The sequence below is a fragment of the Ammospiza caudacuta genome, chromosome 14, assembly GCF_027887145.1.
Source record: "Ammospiza caudacuta isolate bAmmCau1 chromosome 14, bAmmCau1.pri, whole genome shotgun sequence".
Taxonomy (NCBI): Eukaryota; Metazoa; Chordata; class Aves; order Passeriformes; family Passerellidae; genus Ammospiza; species Ammospiza caudacuta.
In genome coordinates, this window is record NC_080606.1 from 16,020,016 (window position 1) to 16,035,014 (window position 14,999).

General features: G+C 42.6%; 1 protein-coding gene across 1 annotated transcript; it reads left to right on the forward strand.

The window, feature by feature from the left end:
• Positions 1-439: 439 nt before the first annotated feature.
• On the forward strand, positions 440-14,176 carry APOOL (apolipoprotein O like). The gene is made up of 9 exons (XM_058814043.1): positions 440-452; positions 3,543-3,647; positions 4,989-5,108; positions 6,136-6,190; positions 6,331-6,429; positions 6,755-6,846; positions 7,201-7,287; positions 8,811-8,967; positions 10,627-14,176. The coding sequence occupies exons 1-9, from the start codon at positions 441-443 to the stop codon at positions 10,722-10,724; spliced, it is 825 nt and encodes a 274-aa protein (XP_058670026.1). The 5' UTR covers position 440; the 3' UTR covers positions 10,725-14,176.
• Positions 14,177-14,999: the final 823 nt, after the last annotated feature.

A 14,999-nucleotide genomic window follows, 5' to 3' on the forward strand; every position in this document is an offset into this window, starting at 1 on the left:
CCCGGCTAGAGGGGAATCCATCCCTGCCCGCTTTGGGGCGATGCCAGCTGAGGGGAATCCGTCCCTGCCCGCTTTGGGGCTATGCCGGCTGAGGGGAATCTATCCCTGCCCGCTTTGTGGCCATGCCGGCTGAGGGGGATCCATCCCTGCCCTCTTCGAGGCGATGTCAGCTGAGGGGAATCTATCCCTGCCCGCTTTGTGGCCATGCCGGCTGAGGGGGATCCATCCCTGCCCTCTTCGAGGCGATGCCCTCCCCGGCTAGAGGGGAATCCATCCCTGCCCGCTTTGTGGCGATGCCGGCTGAGTGCAACCCATCCCCGCCCGCCTCCGGGCAATGCCGGCTGAGGGCGATCCCGCCCGGCCCGAGCGCGGTCCCGCCCCGGCCCCTCGGCCCCGCCCGGCGCGGCCCTTCCCGCGCGCCGTACGCGGCGCTGTCCAACATGGCGGCCAAGGTGAGTGTCCGCCCGCCCTCAGGCCGGCGCTGCCCCGGCCCCGCGGCTCCGCTGCCCCTCAGGCTCCGCTCCCGCTCCTCCGCCGGCTCGGGACAACCGGGGCGGCTCCGTGCGGCCCCTCGGGAGCGCCCGGCCCGCCCGCGCGTCCGCCGGTGCCGGCGGGAAGGAGCCCCCGGTGCTGCGGGAGCCGGGGTCAGGTGGCGGAGTGGGGCAGGGAGAGGTCTCTGGTGCTGTGGGACTTGGCGGGGAAGGAGCTGATTCGAGCGGTGTTAAATTGTGCAACAGGGAATAAAAGCGGGGTTTCTCTTCTGGTGCTTCTCCGTGTACTCGCAGCCCCCGAAACACCTTCAGCTCGAGGGATATCAAGATGATAGTTTGGTAGTGACACGATAAAGTGCTAGTGGTGCTGTACATCACCGAAACAAGGCTGTTAAAATCATGCTGTTACGAGCTAACAGGGTTACAAGTATCTAAAATATCGCGAGTTGTAGGAATAATACAGTGTCTTTAAACAGAACAACATGCATGTAAAGATCTAAGCCTTCTCACAAATATTTAGACAGGTTTTCCAGTGTTGGCAATCAAATTGATGAATAGGTTGCTCTCACATGAATCTTCATATTTACTTTTTTAAAGCATTTAAAAAGTAAAGGATGGTACCAATGAGGACAGAAATTAAAATAAACCATTTGCTGTCTGCCTGGGTGATCTTGAAGTAATTTGGTTGGCTTAGTTCACAAATCTGAATGATTCTGTACCTTTAGTGAAGTGACATAATTTTATGTGTGTTGTTTACTATTTACTATGAAATATTTATTAATAAGACTTTTATTCTTCTTAAGATTTCACTCTCTGTGGGTCACTTACCAAGATTAAACCCAAATCCGTGGAGCGTCAGGGAGTTGAGGTGAAGTTGAAGGATCTGTTCCATTTGTGGGGGAGTTTTTGGTGGTTGTCACCAGAGATTTATAAAGACATACCTGAATTAGGATACTGGCTTTGGCCTACAAGCTTTTGCCAATCATATCTCGTGTAACTTGTGGGGAAAATAAAGCAAAAGGATGTGAGACAGTTTTGTGATCTGCTTCAAGACATCTGAGTGGTAGGAGAAAGTCATATACCTGTGACTCTTTATTCTTTAATTAACATATTTTCGTGGAAAATTTGACACGAGGTAGCTGCTAAATTTTAATCTTATTTTACCCTGGCTGGTAGATTCCCATTTTGTGATACAGAAGTTGTATTTTTTTATATAAATCCATGCATCAGATTTTTACATATACTCCATCCTTTGATTCCCTTTGTTTTGAGGCAGTTCCTGCCTTCAGGGCAAGTTTCCTGCTCCAATTCTTGAAGCAAGCACACAGAATTTGCAGTTTCAGTGGGAAACAATATCTTGGAGATTAGCATAAATTAACTATGTGGTTTTATTATGGTTTAGTTTGTATTCTGCATCTTTTGAGTGGAGGTTAGTGAATTCTTTGTAGTGATGTAGCTTTTTAACTTTTTTTTTAAATAGAATCTGTATTTTTGATTGTTGATAAGATTCCAACACTTTGAAACAGATTGTTTGAAATGCAAAGAATTAAAGCCAAAATTATCCCGGTACATTTGACAGTTTTATTGTTATATTTTGATTGGTCTTACTCCAGTTCTACTGTTAAGAGGTATAGCTGTAACAATTTTCTGCTAGAGAGCATATCATGCATTTCTTCAGCAAATAATTGCTATTCAGGCTTCTCATCAAAAATGTCTGTTTGTCTTGGGTGTGTTTTTTATTTCTGGGGAAAAACCTTCAGGTTGTCAGTGTTGCAGGTCAGGACCTTGGCAGTGGTGTTACAGGGAATGTTTTATTACTCTGACCTTTGCTTCTGGTGATGTTCAGTTCTGTGTGTGTGCAGAATTCATCTCCAGAAATGTCACCTGGCTTTTGTACCCACAGCAATTTCCTGGGTTCCTCAAAAAGAAGATTTTTATTTATTTGTCAGTTATCAGCTGATGTTCTGGAGTCATTCTGGTGGCTGAACATGCAATCCCAGGCTGTTCCACAGCTCCAGCCTGTTGCAGGGGTTTTTCTCTGGGCTTCTTTCCTAGTGTTTGATAGAAAAATATGATCCTGCCAGTTCTTAATTGTCAGTAACTTCTGTAGAAGTTGTCATAGGTAAAAGACTTATTGGTTTCTTTAGCTAAACAATATATGATTTTCTTTGTTTTATACATAATTCCTCATAAGCAACTTTTAATAAAATAATTTCAATAAATTAGTACTAAAAACCACTTAGCTCACTGAGGTCTTTTAGTGCACCTTGTGATTAGATAAGGAACAGCTCCGTGCAGTGAAGCCTCTTTAGTGTAGTCAAGGTGATGTTGCTTTTTCTTTCACTCTGGTTCTTTGTGATTTCAGTAGAAAGAGTGAAACCCTCTTGGGATAACTGCCAGTGTAAATGTTAGCCAGTGCAGCTATTTCCTTGGATCTTTAAACATTTATGTGTTTGTCTGCAGGCACCCAAAAGTAAAGCAATTACTGTCAGTCAGGAGCTGGACCACTTTGATCATTCCCTGTGTAGCTTTCTCCTTTACATTGAGAACAGAATCCCTTGGGACTTTTAAAAATACATTATTTTTTTTAAGTGAACAATGCAACTTTCTCATGCTCTATCATTTTTAAATTCAGTTTTCCTTCTAGTGTCTACTGAAAATTGGTGTCTTGTTCTGGTAGCATGCTGTATGGAAATAAGCAATCTGAATTATGATAGATTAAAATAGTTTTTCTTTAATAATTCTTCAGAAATGGAATTCCTGCATGCTGAGTAAATTACAGCTGAATTTACCCTAACAGGTGATGGAGGCATCAGTGTGGCTTTGCTGGTTTTTCCTGGTATTTTAGACATAAAACTGTTCAGGGCTCTTCAACCTTTTCTTTACCATTATAATTTAAGAAAATCTTTGTATAAGTCAGAAGACATTTCTAAAAGGCATAATGCTTAAAAAAGGCTTTAAAAGTGACTTGTTTAATCCCATATTTGATCAATCCAAAGGGAAATTTTAATTTCAGCATTAAAACTCCCTGTTTTCATCTCTCTGTCCCAGGTGGCAAAGCTGGCAGCTGTTTCTTCTGGGCTGCCATTGATATGTATTACTGTATATGCAGCAACAGAAGAGGAATCAAAAAGTCAGCTGGTGAAGCCAGACAAGGTATGAATCTTCCTCTTTTTTGGTCTTTAAAATAATACAGAAAAACCTGCAGAATAGCAGCTCTGTCAATTGAATTACAGTATCTGAAATAGATAGCAAATATATGATAATAAATAACTGACCACTATGGCTCAAATAAACCACAGAGTGTTATAATGTTAAATTGGTGAAGTTTTATCTGATTTTCATTATTACAGTATTTCAAAAATGAAGTCAGAAAAGGTGAAAATAGAATACTGGCTGATGAGTCCTTCTCTAATGTGCAATTTGTAGTAGTGCACACATCCACACACATGCCCTTGCTTCACACTGAGTAATTCTGCTTCTAAGAACCCACACCATTGTTTCAGTTCTCACTTCCAAAGAGTGAAGTCCACTTGAGTAGGGTCAGTAGGAACTCTGGAACTTCATAATTCCATGGGGAGGCTTTGTGTGCTGCAGGGGCAACACTGAGGGTTTGCAGGCTCAGAAAACTCCCTTGAACTGCAGCACTCGACAGCTGTGTCCTGCTTCTCAGCTGTGTGTGTTTGCAGCAGTCATGGGAGCAGAGCTGTGTCCCATTTGCTCAGCTGTGTGTGAGAGGAGCAGAGCTGTGTCCCTTTTGCTCAGCTGTGTGTGTTTGCAGCTCCCCATTTACAGTGCACCCCACTGAGGTCCAGGGGTGCTGCAGAACTTTGTCCCTCTTGCCCAGCTGTGTGTGCAGCACTCAGGGAGCAGGGCTGTGTCCCTTTTACCCAGCTCTCTGTGTGTGCAGCACTCAGGGAGCAGGGCTGTGTCCCTTTTGCCCAGCTCTCTGTGTGTGCAGCACTCACAGGAGCAGGGCTGTGTCCCTTTTGCCCAGCTCTGTGTTTGCAGCACTCACAGGAGCAGGGCTGTGTCCCTTTTACCCAGCTCTCTGTGTGTGCAGGGCTGTGTCCCTTTTGCTCAGCTCTCTGTGTTTGCAGCACTCACAGGAGTAGAGCTGTGTCCCTTTTGCCCAGCTCTCTGTGTGTGCAGCACTCAGGGAGCAGGGCTGTGTCCCTTTTACCCGGCTCTCTGTGTTTGCAGCACTCACAGGAGCAGGGCTGTGTCCCTTTTGCCCAGCTCTGTGTTTGCAGCACTCACAGGAGCAGGGCTGTGTCCCTTTTACCCGGCTCTCTGTGTGTGCAGCACTCAGGGAGCAGGGCTGTGTCCCTTTTACCCGGCTCTCTGTGTGTGCAGCACTCACAGGAGCAGGGCTGTGTCCCTTTTACCCAGCTCTCTGTGTGTGCAGCACTCACAGGAGCAGGGCTGTGTCCCTTTTCCCCAGCTCTCTGTGTGTGCAGGGCTGTGTCCCTTTTACCCGGCTCTCTGTGTTTGCAGCTCCCCATTTACAGCGCCCCCCCGCTGACGTCGCGGTACATCGAGGAGCAGCCGGGGCCGCTGCAGCAGCAGCTCACGGCTCTGCGGAGGACGACCGGCCGCTACTTCGGCTGGTGCCAGGTAAGGGATGCACCCAGCCTTTCCTGCAGTTCTCTCAGCACTGAACTACTGAAAAGCCGGGTTACTTCCCCCTGGAGGGTTTTTTTGGCAGGTCTTTGTGTTGCATAAGGTAATTTTGGATGGAAAAACGAGCCCTCCTTCTACAGCAGGAGTTACATTGGTAAATTCTTGCTGCGAGAACTTTGAGGGTGTTTTGGAGTCTGGAATTGCAGGTGCAGTCCGTGGAGAAGGAGCTGCTTCCAAAGGGCAGTGCCTGACATAAAAGACAAACAGTGCATCCCATGTTTCAGTTGCAGCAGGCTGTTCCTCAGGAGCCATCAGAAACTCCTTCCAGCTCTGTTACTGCATGTTCCAGCTGGAGAGGGAACTGGTGCCTGTCCCTGCTTTTGTACCTGCTGGGAAACAGCAGCTTCACCCTGGCAGTTGGCCAGAGAAAATTTTGTGTTTTCCTTTTGCAAAAACTGTAGACCCTAACAGTTGAAAACAAAATTCAAAATGTCTTCATTTTTTCTGTAAATTTTGATTCCATTGGTCTGTAAAAATGTTGTCCGTGACTGCATGACTGAAATACTCTTGTTATGAATCTGTACCAAACTTTGTAATGCCATTAATCATTGTGAGTTCCTGCCACTGAATAGCAGTGACCTCTGGTGGTGCAAATTCGGTGTTGTTCTTTCAGTTTTCCTGGGAAAGTCTCTAGGAAAGAGAAGATTGTATTTTACAATTGAGTTTTCCTATACAGTTGGCATTCAGGTGTTTCCCTATTCTAGAGTTGATGAGATTTCAGTTTTGAAAGGGAGCTTACATTACAGAGATTTTTTTAAATTTTTTAGTTGCTAATGTAAGTTTTAAAAGTATAAGTGTTTGTCACAAAGAGGGTAGATCTCTGCACACCTTTTCTAGAAGGTCACTGGTTTGGGTTTTTTAAAGTTACACAGTATTTCTTTGTCTCATTGTGCTGAGATCTGTGTGAACAGCTACTTTTACAGAGATTTTACTTTCTGGTTTTGTTTTTCTTTCCTTGTAGAGTGTCTATAACTTTATTAAAAATGGAATAACGGATTCTATTCAGTTTGGAAAAGGTAGGCAAGTCACATATGTGTCTCATTTCATCTATAAACTCTCAGTAAAATCAAAATTTTCACCTTTATTTCTTAAGTGGGAAATAAAATGACCAATACTGAATTGCCCTGCTTCTTTTTGTCTTTTTTCCCATTTTTAGATGCTTATGTTTACCTGGACAACCCCCCCCCAGAGTTCCTTCCCAGAGCCGCTGTGATCACGGTGTCGGGCCTGGCTGGTGCAGTGCTGGCAAGGAGAGGTGGGGCTGCCTTGTTTCATCACTGCCCTGGGGGGTATGGGCCCTGGAACAGTTCCAGTGGTCAGAATGCTCTTCTCAAACATTGGCAAACGCCTGTGGGACTAAAATAAATTCCTGGTAAATGAAGGGACATTACTGATTGCTGTTAGGAGCTGGCTGAGAGCTGACAGAGCAGGACTAGACAGAGTAATGATAGAATTCTTCTCATTCTTCATAATATTGGAAAACCTAGTTTGGGATTATTTGTCTTTGCATTTAATTGCTGCAACTACTTCATTTGCATTTCATTTTTGTCTAATTATTCAAAATATTTGGCTTTGTTCAGGTTCTAGATTTAAGAAAATTGCTTATCCATTGGGGCTTACTACTGTAGGATATGCTGTTTGTTACCCAGCTCAGGCAGTGGTCATTGCCAAGGTAAGGTTCTGGTTTATCTGGGGTCATTTCCAACACAGTGGGACAAGTGTGGATCCTTTAACCTGGTGCTCCATCTATTGTGCCAACATTGCCAGCACACTGTTTGCTGGTCAGGGTTTGATTTCATTTGGAGTAGGTGGGTTTAGCATGGAAATGTTCCCTGTGGATTCCTAATACCACTTTGAACATTATTTACAATTTGCTTGGTGTAAGGGAAATATGTAGTAGATCCTGAAAGGTCAATGCTTTAGGATGGAGTCGAGCATGTTCTCATGCAAACACGATTAATTTCATTTGAATAGTCTGTCTTTGTATTTTAAACACTGTTGTTAATTATGTTTTTCTAAAAAATAGGTAACAGGGAAAAAGTTACATTATGCAAGTCACCAGACCTACAAGGCTGTGAAGTCACTGTGGGCAGACAAGGAAACTGCCACCAAGGTAGGACTTGGGAAGTCATTACACCTCACACCTTGAGAGGGAGCTTAGAAAGTTGTGGTCTCTTCTGCTGATGCTCTTTAAGGTTTAGTGATGGTGTTAAGCAAGGCACAAACCCCAGTCTGATCTTTTTGTCCCTTCAGTGTTTAATTGTTTTCACATCAGTGGATATTGAGATCCCCTCTCAATAGTAGTCCCATGCAGGGTGCACCAGAGAAGATTTTCTCTTTAGAGCTCCTTTTTTATCTTGGCATGAAGGATCCATTTTGATTCAAGCTTTGGTCTTAAGCAGCCCCTGAATTTAGACCAAAGACACTCAGGATTACAGTAGGTGTGAGTGGCTTGCTGCTCTACAACCCTTGCAGGAAGTCTGCTTTATTTACCCTGTGATATGAATTGTCCATGGCTGATTTATTCCTTCTCCTTGCCCTGTCCTTGTGGCAGCCACGGTGAATAAATGGTCAGTAACCTCTTTATAGGGACCTACTACACATGGAAAATTATCAGGGTTTTCACCTGGTTCTCTTCCCCACTATAACCTTCTCTTACAGAGCAGGCTTTCTAACTCTGACATAATTATTCTTCTCCTCAGAATTTCCTCTAGTTTCTCTCCTTTTTCTGTTTTAGGGGATTTTGTGTGTGGTTTTTAAGTGAGGCAGTCAAAATAGGACATATTAAACAGCTGAAGCCTTGCCAGCAGAGAGTAGAGGGCAATATGAACCTTCTGTAAATTACATATGGAATTTGGGTTGGTAATCCCAGAATTAAAGGTTTTTTTTTCCTCAAGTGGAAATTTATAAAACCTTGACAAAATAGCACTTCCCAAGTAAAATTGCAGCTTTGCACAGTAGTTTTTCATTGCTCTTTTCAAAGAAAATTTCAGTTTCTCAGTTATATGTAGGAATATTTTGCTTTAAATTTACAGTGCTCATAGGCATGCAGTCCTCACCCTTTACTTCTTCTGAGAAGCACAAATGGAATTCTGAGATTCTGAGTTTTGAAAATGAAATTCAGATAACTGTCATTAAACTGGTAGCAAAACAAGAATTGATGTGGTACAGACACTTCTATTAACTTTACGGTTTTTTTCCTGAGTGAAGCCTCTTCCCAGGACACTATTTCTCATTACTAGGGTGTACCCATGATTTATCTTTCCATCTCCTGCTAACTAGGGCTAGTAAGTGTTCTGTAAACACTCAGGGCTGTTTCAGTCTTGTGTAAGGCTAAAGGCTCCTCACCTGGAAATGAACTCGTGAAGGTCTTGGAGGGTCCCTGGTAAAACCACAGCTTCACTCATGGCAATTTCCCTTCTCCATGGATTTATTCTATCTGATCTATGGGGTTTCATGAATTTTACTTTTTCCAGCTGTGCCCCTTGGGTGCAGCTGACTAGTTGAATATCATTGCATGATGTCATATCTGAAAATAATTTCATAAGATAAGCTCCCAGACTTGAAAGCTTTATTTTGCAATAATGTATTAAGCATATACCCATGTGCTTTCTTTTATTAATGTTTGGTTCACAGCTGCAGCAAGAGTCAAAACCAATTATGCAAGAAGATAAGAAAAAGAAGGGAATTTCTAGTGCCAACCCTGAGTCTGCTGTTGAGTCAGGATCATTTAACAGAACTGAATCTTCCCCAGTAAAGTGTCGGAGTAATGAAAACCCAGTGCCTTCATCAGGTGAATTAAACATTTCAAGTGTAATCTCAGGGCAACTTGCAAATCCAATTAGTTGACTTAATTTTGCACTTACTCTTGCTCTAAACTGGAGCAGGCTGTCAGTGCATATTATTCTTGAGAGCATATTTTACATGCTGTCATTTAATACATATTTCAGAGCCTCAGGGAGGTGATAATTTTCTCACTGTGGACCTTGTCATAATAACAGAATTATATATTTGCTGTTCTCTCTCAATAACGTCAGAGAACCAATATTGATGTAGACCAGGTTCTTTCAATGGCCAAAATAAAGAATAATCCAAATGCAAGTCATACAAAAAGGTTTTAATTTGGATTATTATTAGAAAATTGAAGTCTCAAATGGATTTCATTACTTTTAGCCTGTGCTAACAGTGCAGAGAGGATCCATAGTGGAATGAAAGAGGGGTGTGTAGTTGAGAAATGAAGCGTTGGGATTCATTGTGCTGGGTTTTCTGCAGTGGTTCCTGGTGCACCTTAAGTGCTTGAGATAATCAACTAGATCACATAACAGCTTGTTTAAGAGACAGAAATTTGGTGGTCCAATTTTTAAGAGAAAACAGTGGAATTACCTATTAAAGGAGAACTAAATTTGTTTTAAAGTAATGTTACCTTTTGTAAGGGCAGCTTCTAAATTTTATTTGTTACAAGGAAAGCACTTGGAAGGAAGGAATTGTTACCAGAAATTATTTTTCTTTTTTCTGGAAAGCAAGCAGAACATACTTGGATGAGGGTTTTAGTATTTTTTTTCCTTTATTTTCACTGTAGTATGCATTCACATCTTTGCTTTGCACTTGAATTTTTTCTGATTTAGTTTGTGGAATGCTTTGATCTGTTTTTACACTTGCTCCAGGCCAAACTGTCTTTATTGGGTTTGTGTTTATAGATCTGTCGTTGCTTTCATAGGTGGAATTAGTTCATGTCCTTAATACAGCCAAAAATATCCCTGCCCTAAATGAATCTGTGTTGCCAGAGATGTTTATTTTCTCAGTCCAAGTGGGGCAAAGCTTTCAGGAGAATGTAACACCCTTTGTTGGATCAAGTGATGCAGCTAGAAAAGCAGCAGATCAGGAGCAGGAGGCACAGCCCCAGAAAAGCTGCCTTTATATCCCCCAGATGCTCTGGAATTGCAGCATCATTAAATGTGTCAGCTGTGCTCTGTCCTTCAGTGAGTGCGAGGCTTCAGGGCTTCACTGAGCTCAGTTTGTGCTTTTTGGAAGCTCAGAAGTGCAAGCAGCTGAGGGTGCTTGTGTGCATTTGGAACTCTTGCCATCTGGCAGGGTTGGTTGTGGGATCTGCTCCTGGGCAAGAAACACCAGGGAACTTTTTCCATGCCTCAGACTTTCCCTTCCTTTCCTTGTGTTGGGCAAAGCATCACAATTTCTGCTCTCACTCTGCTGGGGCAGGAAGGGGTGTTGGAGAGTGAGAAGAGGTCCTGCTCTCCATCCCCTGCTGTGCTCAGTGTCCCAACCTGCCCTCATCCTCCTTAACACATCCTCCTTTGGACTGGAGCAGACAGATGTTGATCTTTTCTAAGTGTTTGGTAGTACAGAAATTCTCAACATGTATCACTAAGCTTTTTTCCTTACAGCTCAACAATAAACATACTTTTTAACCATATTTCTTCACTGTCTCTAACAGGAACAGTGAAGAAATCAAAATTTAAGCCTGATCCAAAACTTGCAGACCATGGTCAGTCCAACCCAGAAGATGTGGACATGTACAGCACCAGGAGCTAAGCCAAGTCTGCTTTACAAAATGCAAAATGTTACAGATAAGGGGGAGGGAAGAAGGGAAGGGATAATCTTTACAATGCATACTCTGTGAGGTATAATTTCATCAGATATTTTCTTATCTCCAATTTGTATTATTGACTTACATGATTCTGTTTAGTGCTTATTTTGTTCCTGACTCCATATAAGCAGTGGGAATTCACTCAGTGTCATTAGTGAGACACTGAGAAAACAAGATTTGTCAGTGTCTTCTCCCAGTGGGGCTTCTCTGTGCCAAACTTGCTAATAAATGTCACTTCACAAAGGATATTTGAAAATGCAAAAGTATCTCTGCTTTGGCTCAGATGTTCCTTGATCTGAATGAAGAATGTGAGGGATGGGGTTTGCAGAGGCTTCTTTGTCTTTTATCTTTCATCTCTGGAATGAAATGCAAGTTCCTGCTGCTCTGAGTATCCTTAAAATCTCTGTGGTTGTGTCATGTGAGCAGCATTGGCTTTAAAGCTTGTGTAAAAGAGTCACTTTTTTCATTACAAAATAATTTGGTACTGTTTGCCTCTTTCACAAAGGTGCATGGAAACAACTCCTTGTCCTGCACACCTCTGCTGTGGTCAGATGTCTGTGAAGTTGGGCAAAACCACACAACTGATCTCTAAACTTCCTTTCTAGACTATGCATCAGCTTTCACCTACTTGTGATACTTGGAAGAGCTGTGTTTGAATTGCTTAAACCATGAAACTGATACTGAATTTATATAAAATCCATTAGAAGTGTTTAGGAAGTTGGAGATTTGTAGTTTCAAGGTTTAAACTGCTGACAGTAAAAATGCAGAAATAGTAGGCAGCCAACTTTTTCATCCACAAGTTTGTATGCAATATCTCATTGATTTTGGTAGGATTTCTGTGAAATTCTGTGTTTTTCCATTAATGAAATTAGAAATTAAGTTTCCTGGCATGAAACTTTCAAACATTGCTTTGATCATGGTGCATATCCCTGTACTTCTGTTTATCCTCCATTTTTCTCCATTCTGTTGCCTTTTAATTAAGGAAAATATGGGCTTTGTTGTAAAATTGAGGGGGAAGCGAGAGAGAGCAGATAGTGTGGATGGAAGGCTAAAGCCTGAAGTGCTGCTGTTCTCAGCACTGGGATGTGATGGGATATTTGCTCCTGCTCTCCAGAAGAAATTTCACAACCTGATTTCTTCTCCAAGGCTGCTGATGCCAAGTCAAATGACCAGTGAAATACAGGCAGAATTCCTGGTGTCCCTGTGGGATCAGCAAAGTTGTGAGGATGGAATGTGCAGAAGGCACAAGTGGTGAATGAGCAAAAGAAGAAAAGCTTTTAGGATGGGTCAGAAACAAATTGATATTTTAAAATCCAAATTTTAGGAAGTGTTGGTCTTTTTTACACAGAGTCCAGTGCAAGGTGAAGTCAGAAAATGTGAAGTTTAAAGAAGAATTCTATTAGTGAAAATTGCCTGGAACAGCTGACAGGATTTAATGTCTTTTGTTTCTTTAATCATCTCTTAAAGGCCCAGGCAACTGTCAGAATTCAGGCAGCAATCAGAGGATATTAAATCAGTCTTCAGAGAGCTCCTGGACATGACACATTTAGTGTTTCATCACAGAGAGAGGAGTAGAAAAATTAGATGGCTGGGCTTCATATACCATTTCCAGGGAAACAGATGAAGACATAAGTGAAAATTGTGAAGAAATTATCATTTTCAAGTGCATGACTGAATGCCAGAAATTGTATTATCTGTCTCCCTTGGATAACATTCTGGATAAAAACAGGAAGGAAAAGCCATCTGCTCTGCTTCTAAATTGTTAAATTCTAACTTTGAGTGATGTGCTAGCACAGCAAGTCATCAGGAGAGGTAAGATGATGCAGATTTGCTTGGATGTTGCAGGAGTTTACTGTGGTGAGATTTTTCAGGCCATAATGAAAAACTGTGCCCAGGGGTTGGTCTGGTGGGAGCAGGGAGAGAAGCTGCAGGGTTGCTGTTGTGAACCAGCACTTCCAGGAGAGCAGCTCTGGGACACAGCCTCTTCCCTGGTGCCAGAAACTGCCCTGCACTGCCCAGGTACCGAGGGCATCTCCACTCATGGCATGTCTGAGGTGCAGGTGGGGCTGGCTGGGCTCAGATGCCCTTGGGCTGGGCAGGCAGGAGCTCCGTGGCAGCCCTGGTGCTGCTCGTGCTGTGCACGGCCCTGCTGCCCACAGCTGTCCTGGGGCTGCATTTGGGGCTCTAATGGCTCCTTAGGGCAACACTGGGGTGGAACCAAACCTCAGAGTTAAACACCATACCTTGGAATGAGTGTTCCTGCCCACTCTGATGGACAGCACAGGAGGGATGCAGTTCTGTGGCTCACAGAAAGGAGTCCCTGGGCTGTGCCATGGTTTGGTGGGTGAGAGGAGTGATCAGCACAGGATTGTTCCAGCTCAGGTTTGGAGGTGGCTGCCCCATCCCTGGGAGTGCCCAGGGCCAGGCTTGGAGCAGCCTGGCACAGGGAAGGTGTCCCTGCCCAGGCCAAGAGTGGAAGAAAATGGGCTGTAAGGTCGATGGTGATGCTGCTGATGTTATTGTCACTTTCTAATTTAGTTTTTTCATCAGCTGAGATTTCTCTTTCTCCTCAAGGCAGGGTAATTTTCTGTCTGTTTCATTTATATCACCAGTTTTTGTTTACTGTCCCCACACAGTGGGGTTAAAGTTAGAAGGTTTTGGTTGTGAAACAGGGACAGTTAAAGACAGCTCTTCCCTAATTGCAGCCGAAGAAAGTGTGAGAAAAGAATGGAAAGTTTTGTATTCTGGCTGGGTGTGTTCTCTGCTTTCAGTTCAGACATCTGAACCTGCAGGGTTATTTAATACTTTACTCCTGACTGCAAGGAGCTGTAGCCACATATCTGTATTAGTAATTTCTAGTAAAGGTGCTATGCAATGGCTTTAAAAAAGCAAACTCAGATCTGGATGATGCCACTCTTGTGAGTCCTGGGTAACCACGTGCCTGACTTGGGCTCTTGAAGATTTCAGACCCAATAGACAAATCTGTTACACTGAAAAGTTAATATAAAACATGGGAAAAGTTTCATTGTGAGACATGGTTTTATTAATTTATACTGAAACACTTTGAAATGCCTCTTAAATGTATCCTTAATAGTCACTTAAGTTCATTTCACAATGCAATAATACATAAAAGTAAGAATGTATATTGTAATTTTTATATAAGTTATATATTTGTGAAAAAATTGATGTCTTAAAGAATGGGGTCACATGGTATTTTATAATACAGAAATAGCTTAATGCATGGGGGTTTTATTTATGGTTAATTGTATTCAATATAGAGAGATTTGGAGTTTGTTGATATTAATTTTTTATTTACATAAAACTGATTGTGATACTTTGTCATATCACTGTGAGGCACCTGACAATAAAGGGTGATAAGATACTTTTTAAAAACTAAGTTTAATTTTTGTCTGTTGTTTTCATTTGTAGGAAAATTGTCAATTCCTTCCCTTTCAAGTACTTTTTAAGAGTTCATTTCTAATGACTAAGTCACACTTGGTTTATTAATGTTGGGGGGAAAACTTCACCTCTGCAGTATTGAAACACTCCTGGAACAAGTCTCTGAAGCAACAGGACAGATCAATGCTCAGTGGCCTGAATTTTGAGAAGTGCTTCCATTTCCTTCTCTTGGTAGTTTTTTTAAAGAATGGTGTAGTTCAGGACTTGGAAAAACCAAAGTTTTATCCATGCTGGAGGAGTGGCACTGTTCAGGAAGGAAGCAGGTGGTAAATGTGTTTGTCTCAGTGTGACTGTGCCAGTCCTCCAGATTAAGTAATTTGCCAAGCAAGGGTCATAAATTATGTAATCCACGTGTAAGCTAAAGAGTGAATTACTCAATAGGAGAGCTGTGTGAATGAGTAATGGGGCTGTTTTAATGGCACATTGTCCCTGTGGTTCTTGAACAGCTTGGGAGATACTGGAAAGGAATTGGAATGCAGCAATGTTATCTTGTCGTGAAAGTTTGGAGTATTCTAGTGAAAAGCTGAAAACATTTTAAATCCAAAAGAAAGTGGGGCCCCCATGAAGCCAATAGTTTTTAAAAAGGACAATCAGTAGGCACTGGATTGTGTGTGGTTTTTATTTTCAAGTGCAGGATTCCCAGAAGCCAAGCTCAGCTATGTGCTGATGGCAAGCTGCAGCCAAGGAAGGCTGTGGTTGAAGCCATTCCAGAAGTCAGTGTGTCTGTCTGTGCTTTTGTTGTGGAGCAGAGGCAGAGAACA

What these genes read in the sequence shown, in the direction of transcription:
- APOOL (XM_058814043.1), top strand. An exon ending in AGGCAGTGGTCATTGCCAAG is followed by an intron (nt 6,847 to 7,200) that starts GTAAGGTTCTGG and finishes TCTAAAAAATAG; the next exon opens with GTAACAGGGAAAAAGTTACA. An exon ending in AAACCCAGTGCCTTCATCAG is followed by an intron (nt 8,968 to 10,626) that starts GTGAATTAAACA and finishes TGTCTCTAACAG; the next exon opens with GAACAGTGAAGAAATCAAAA.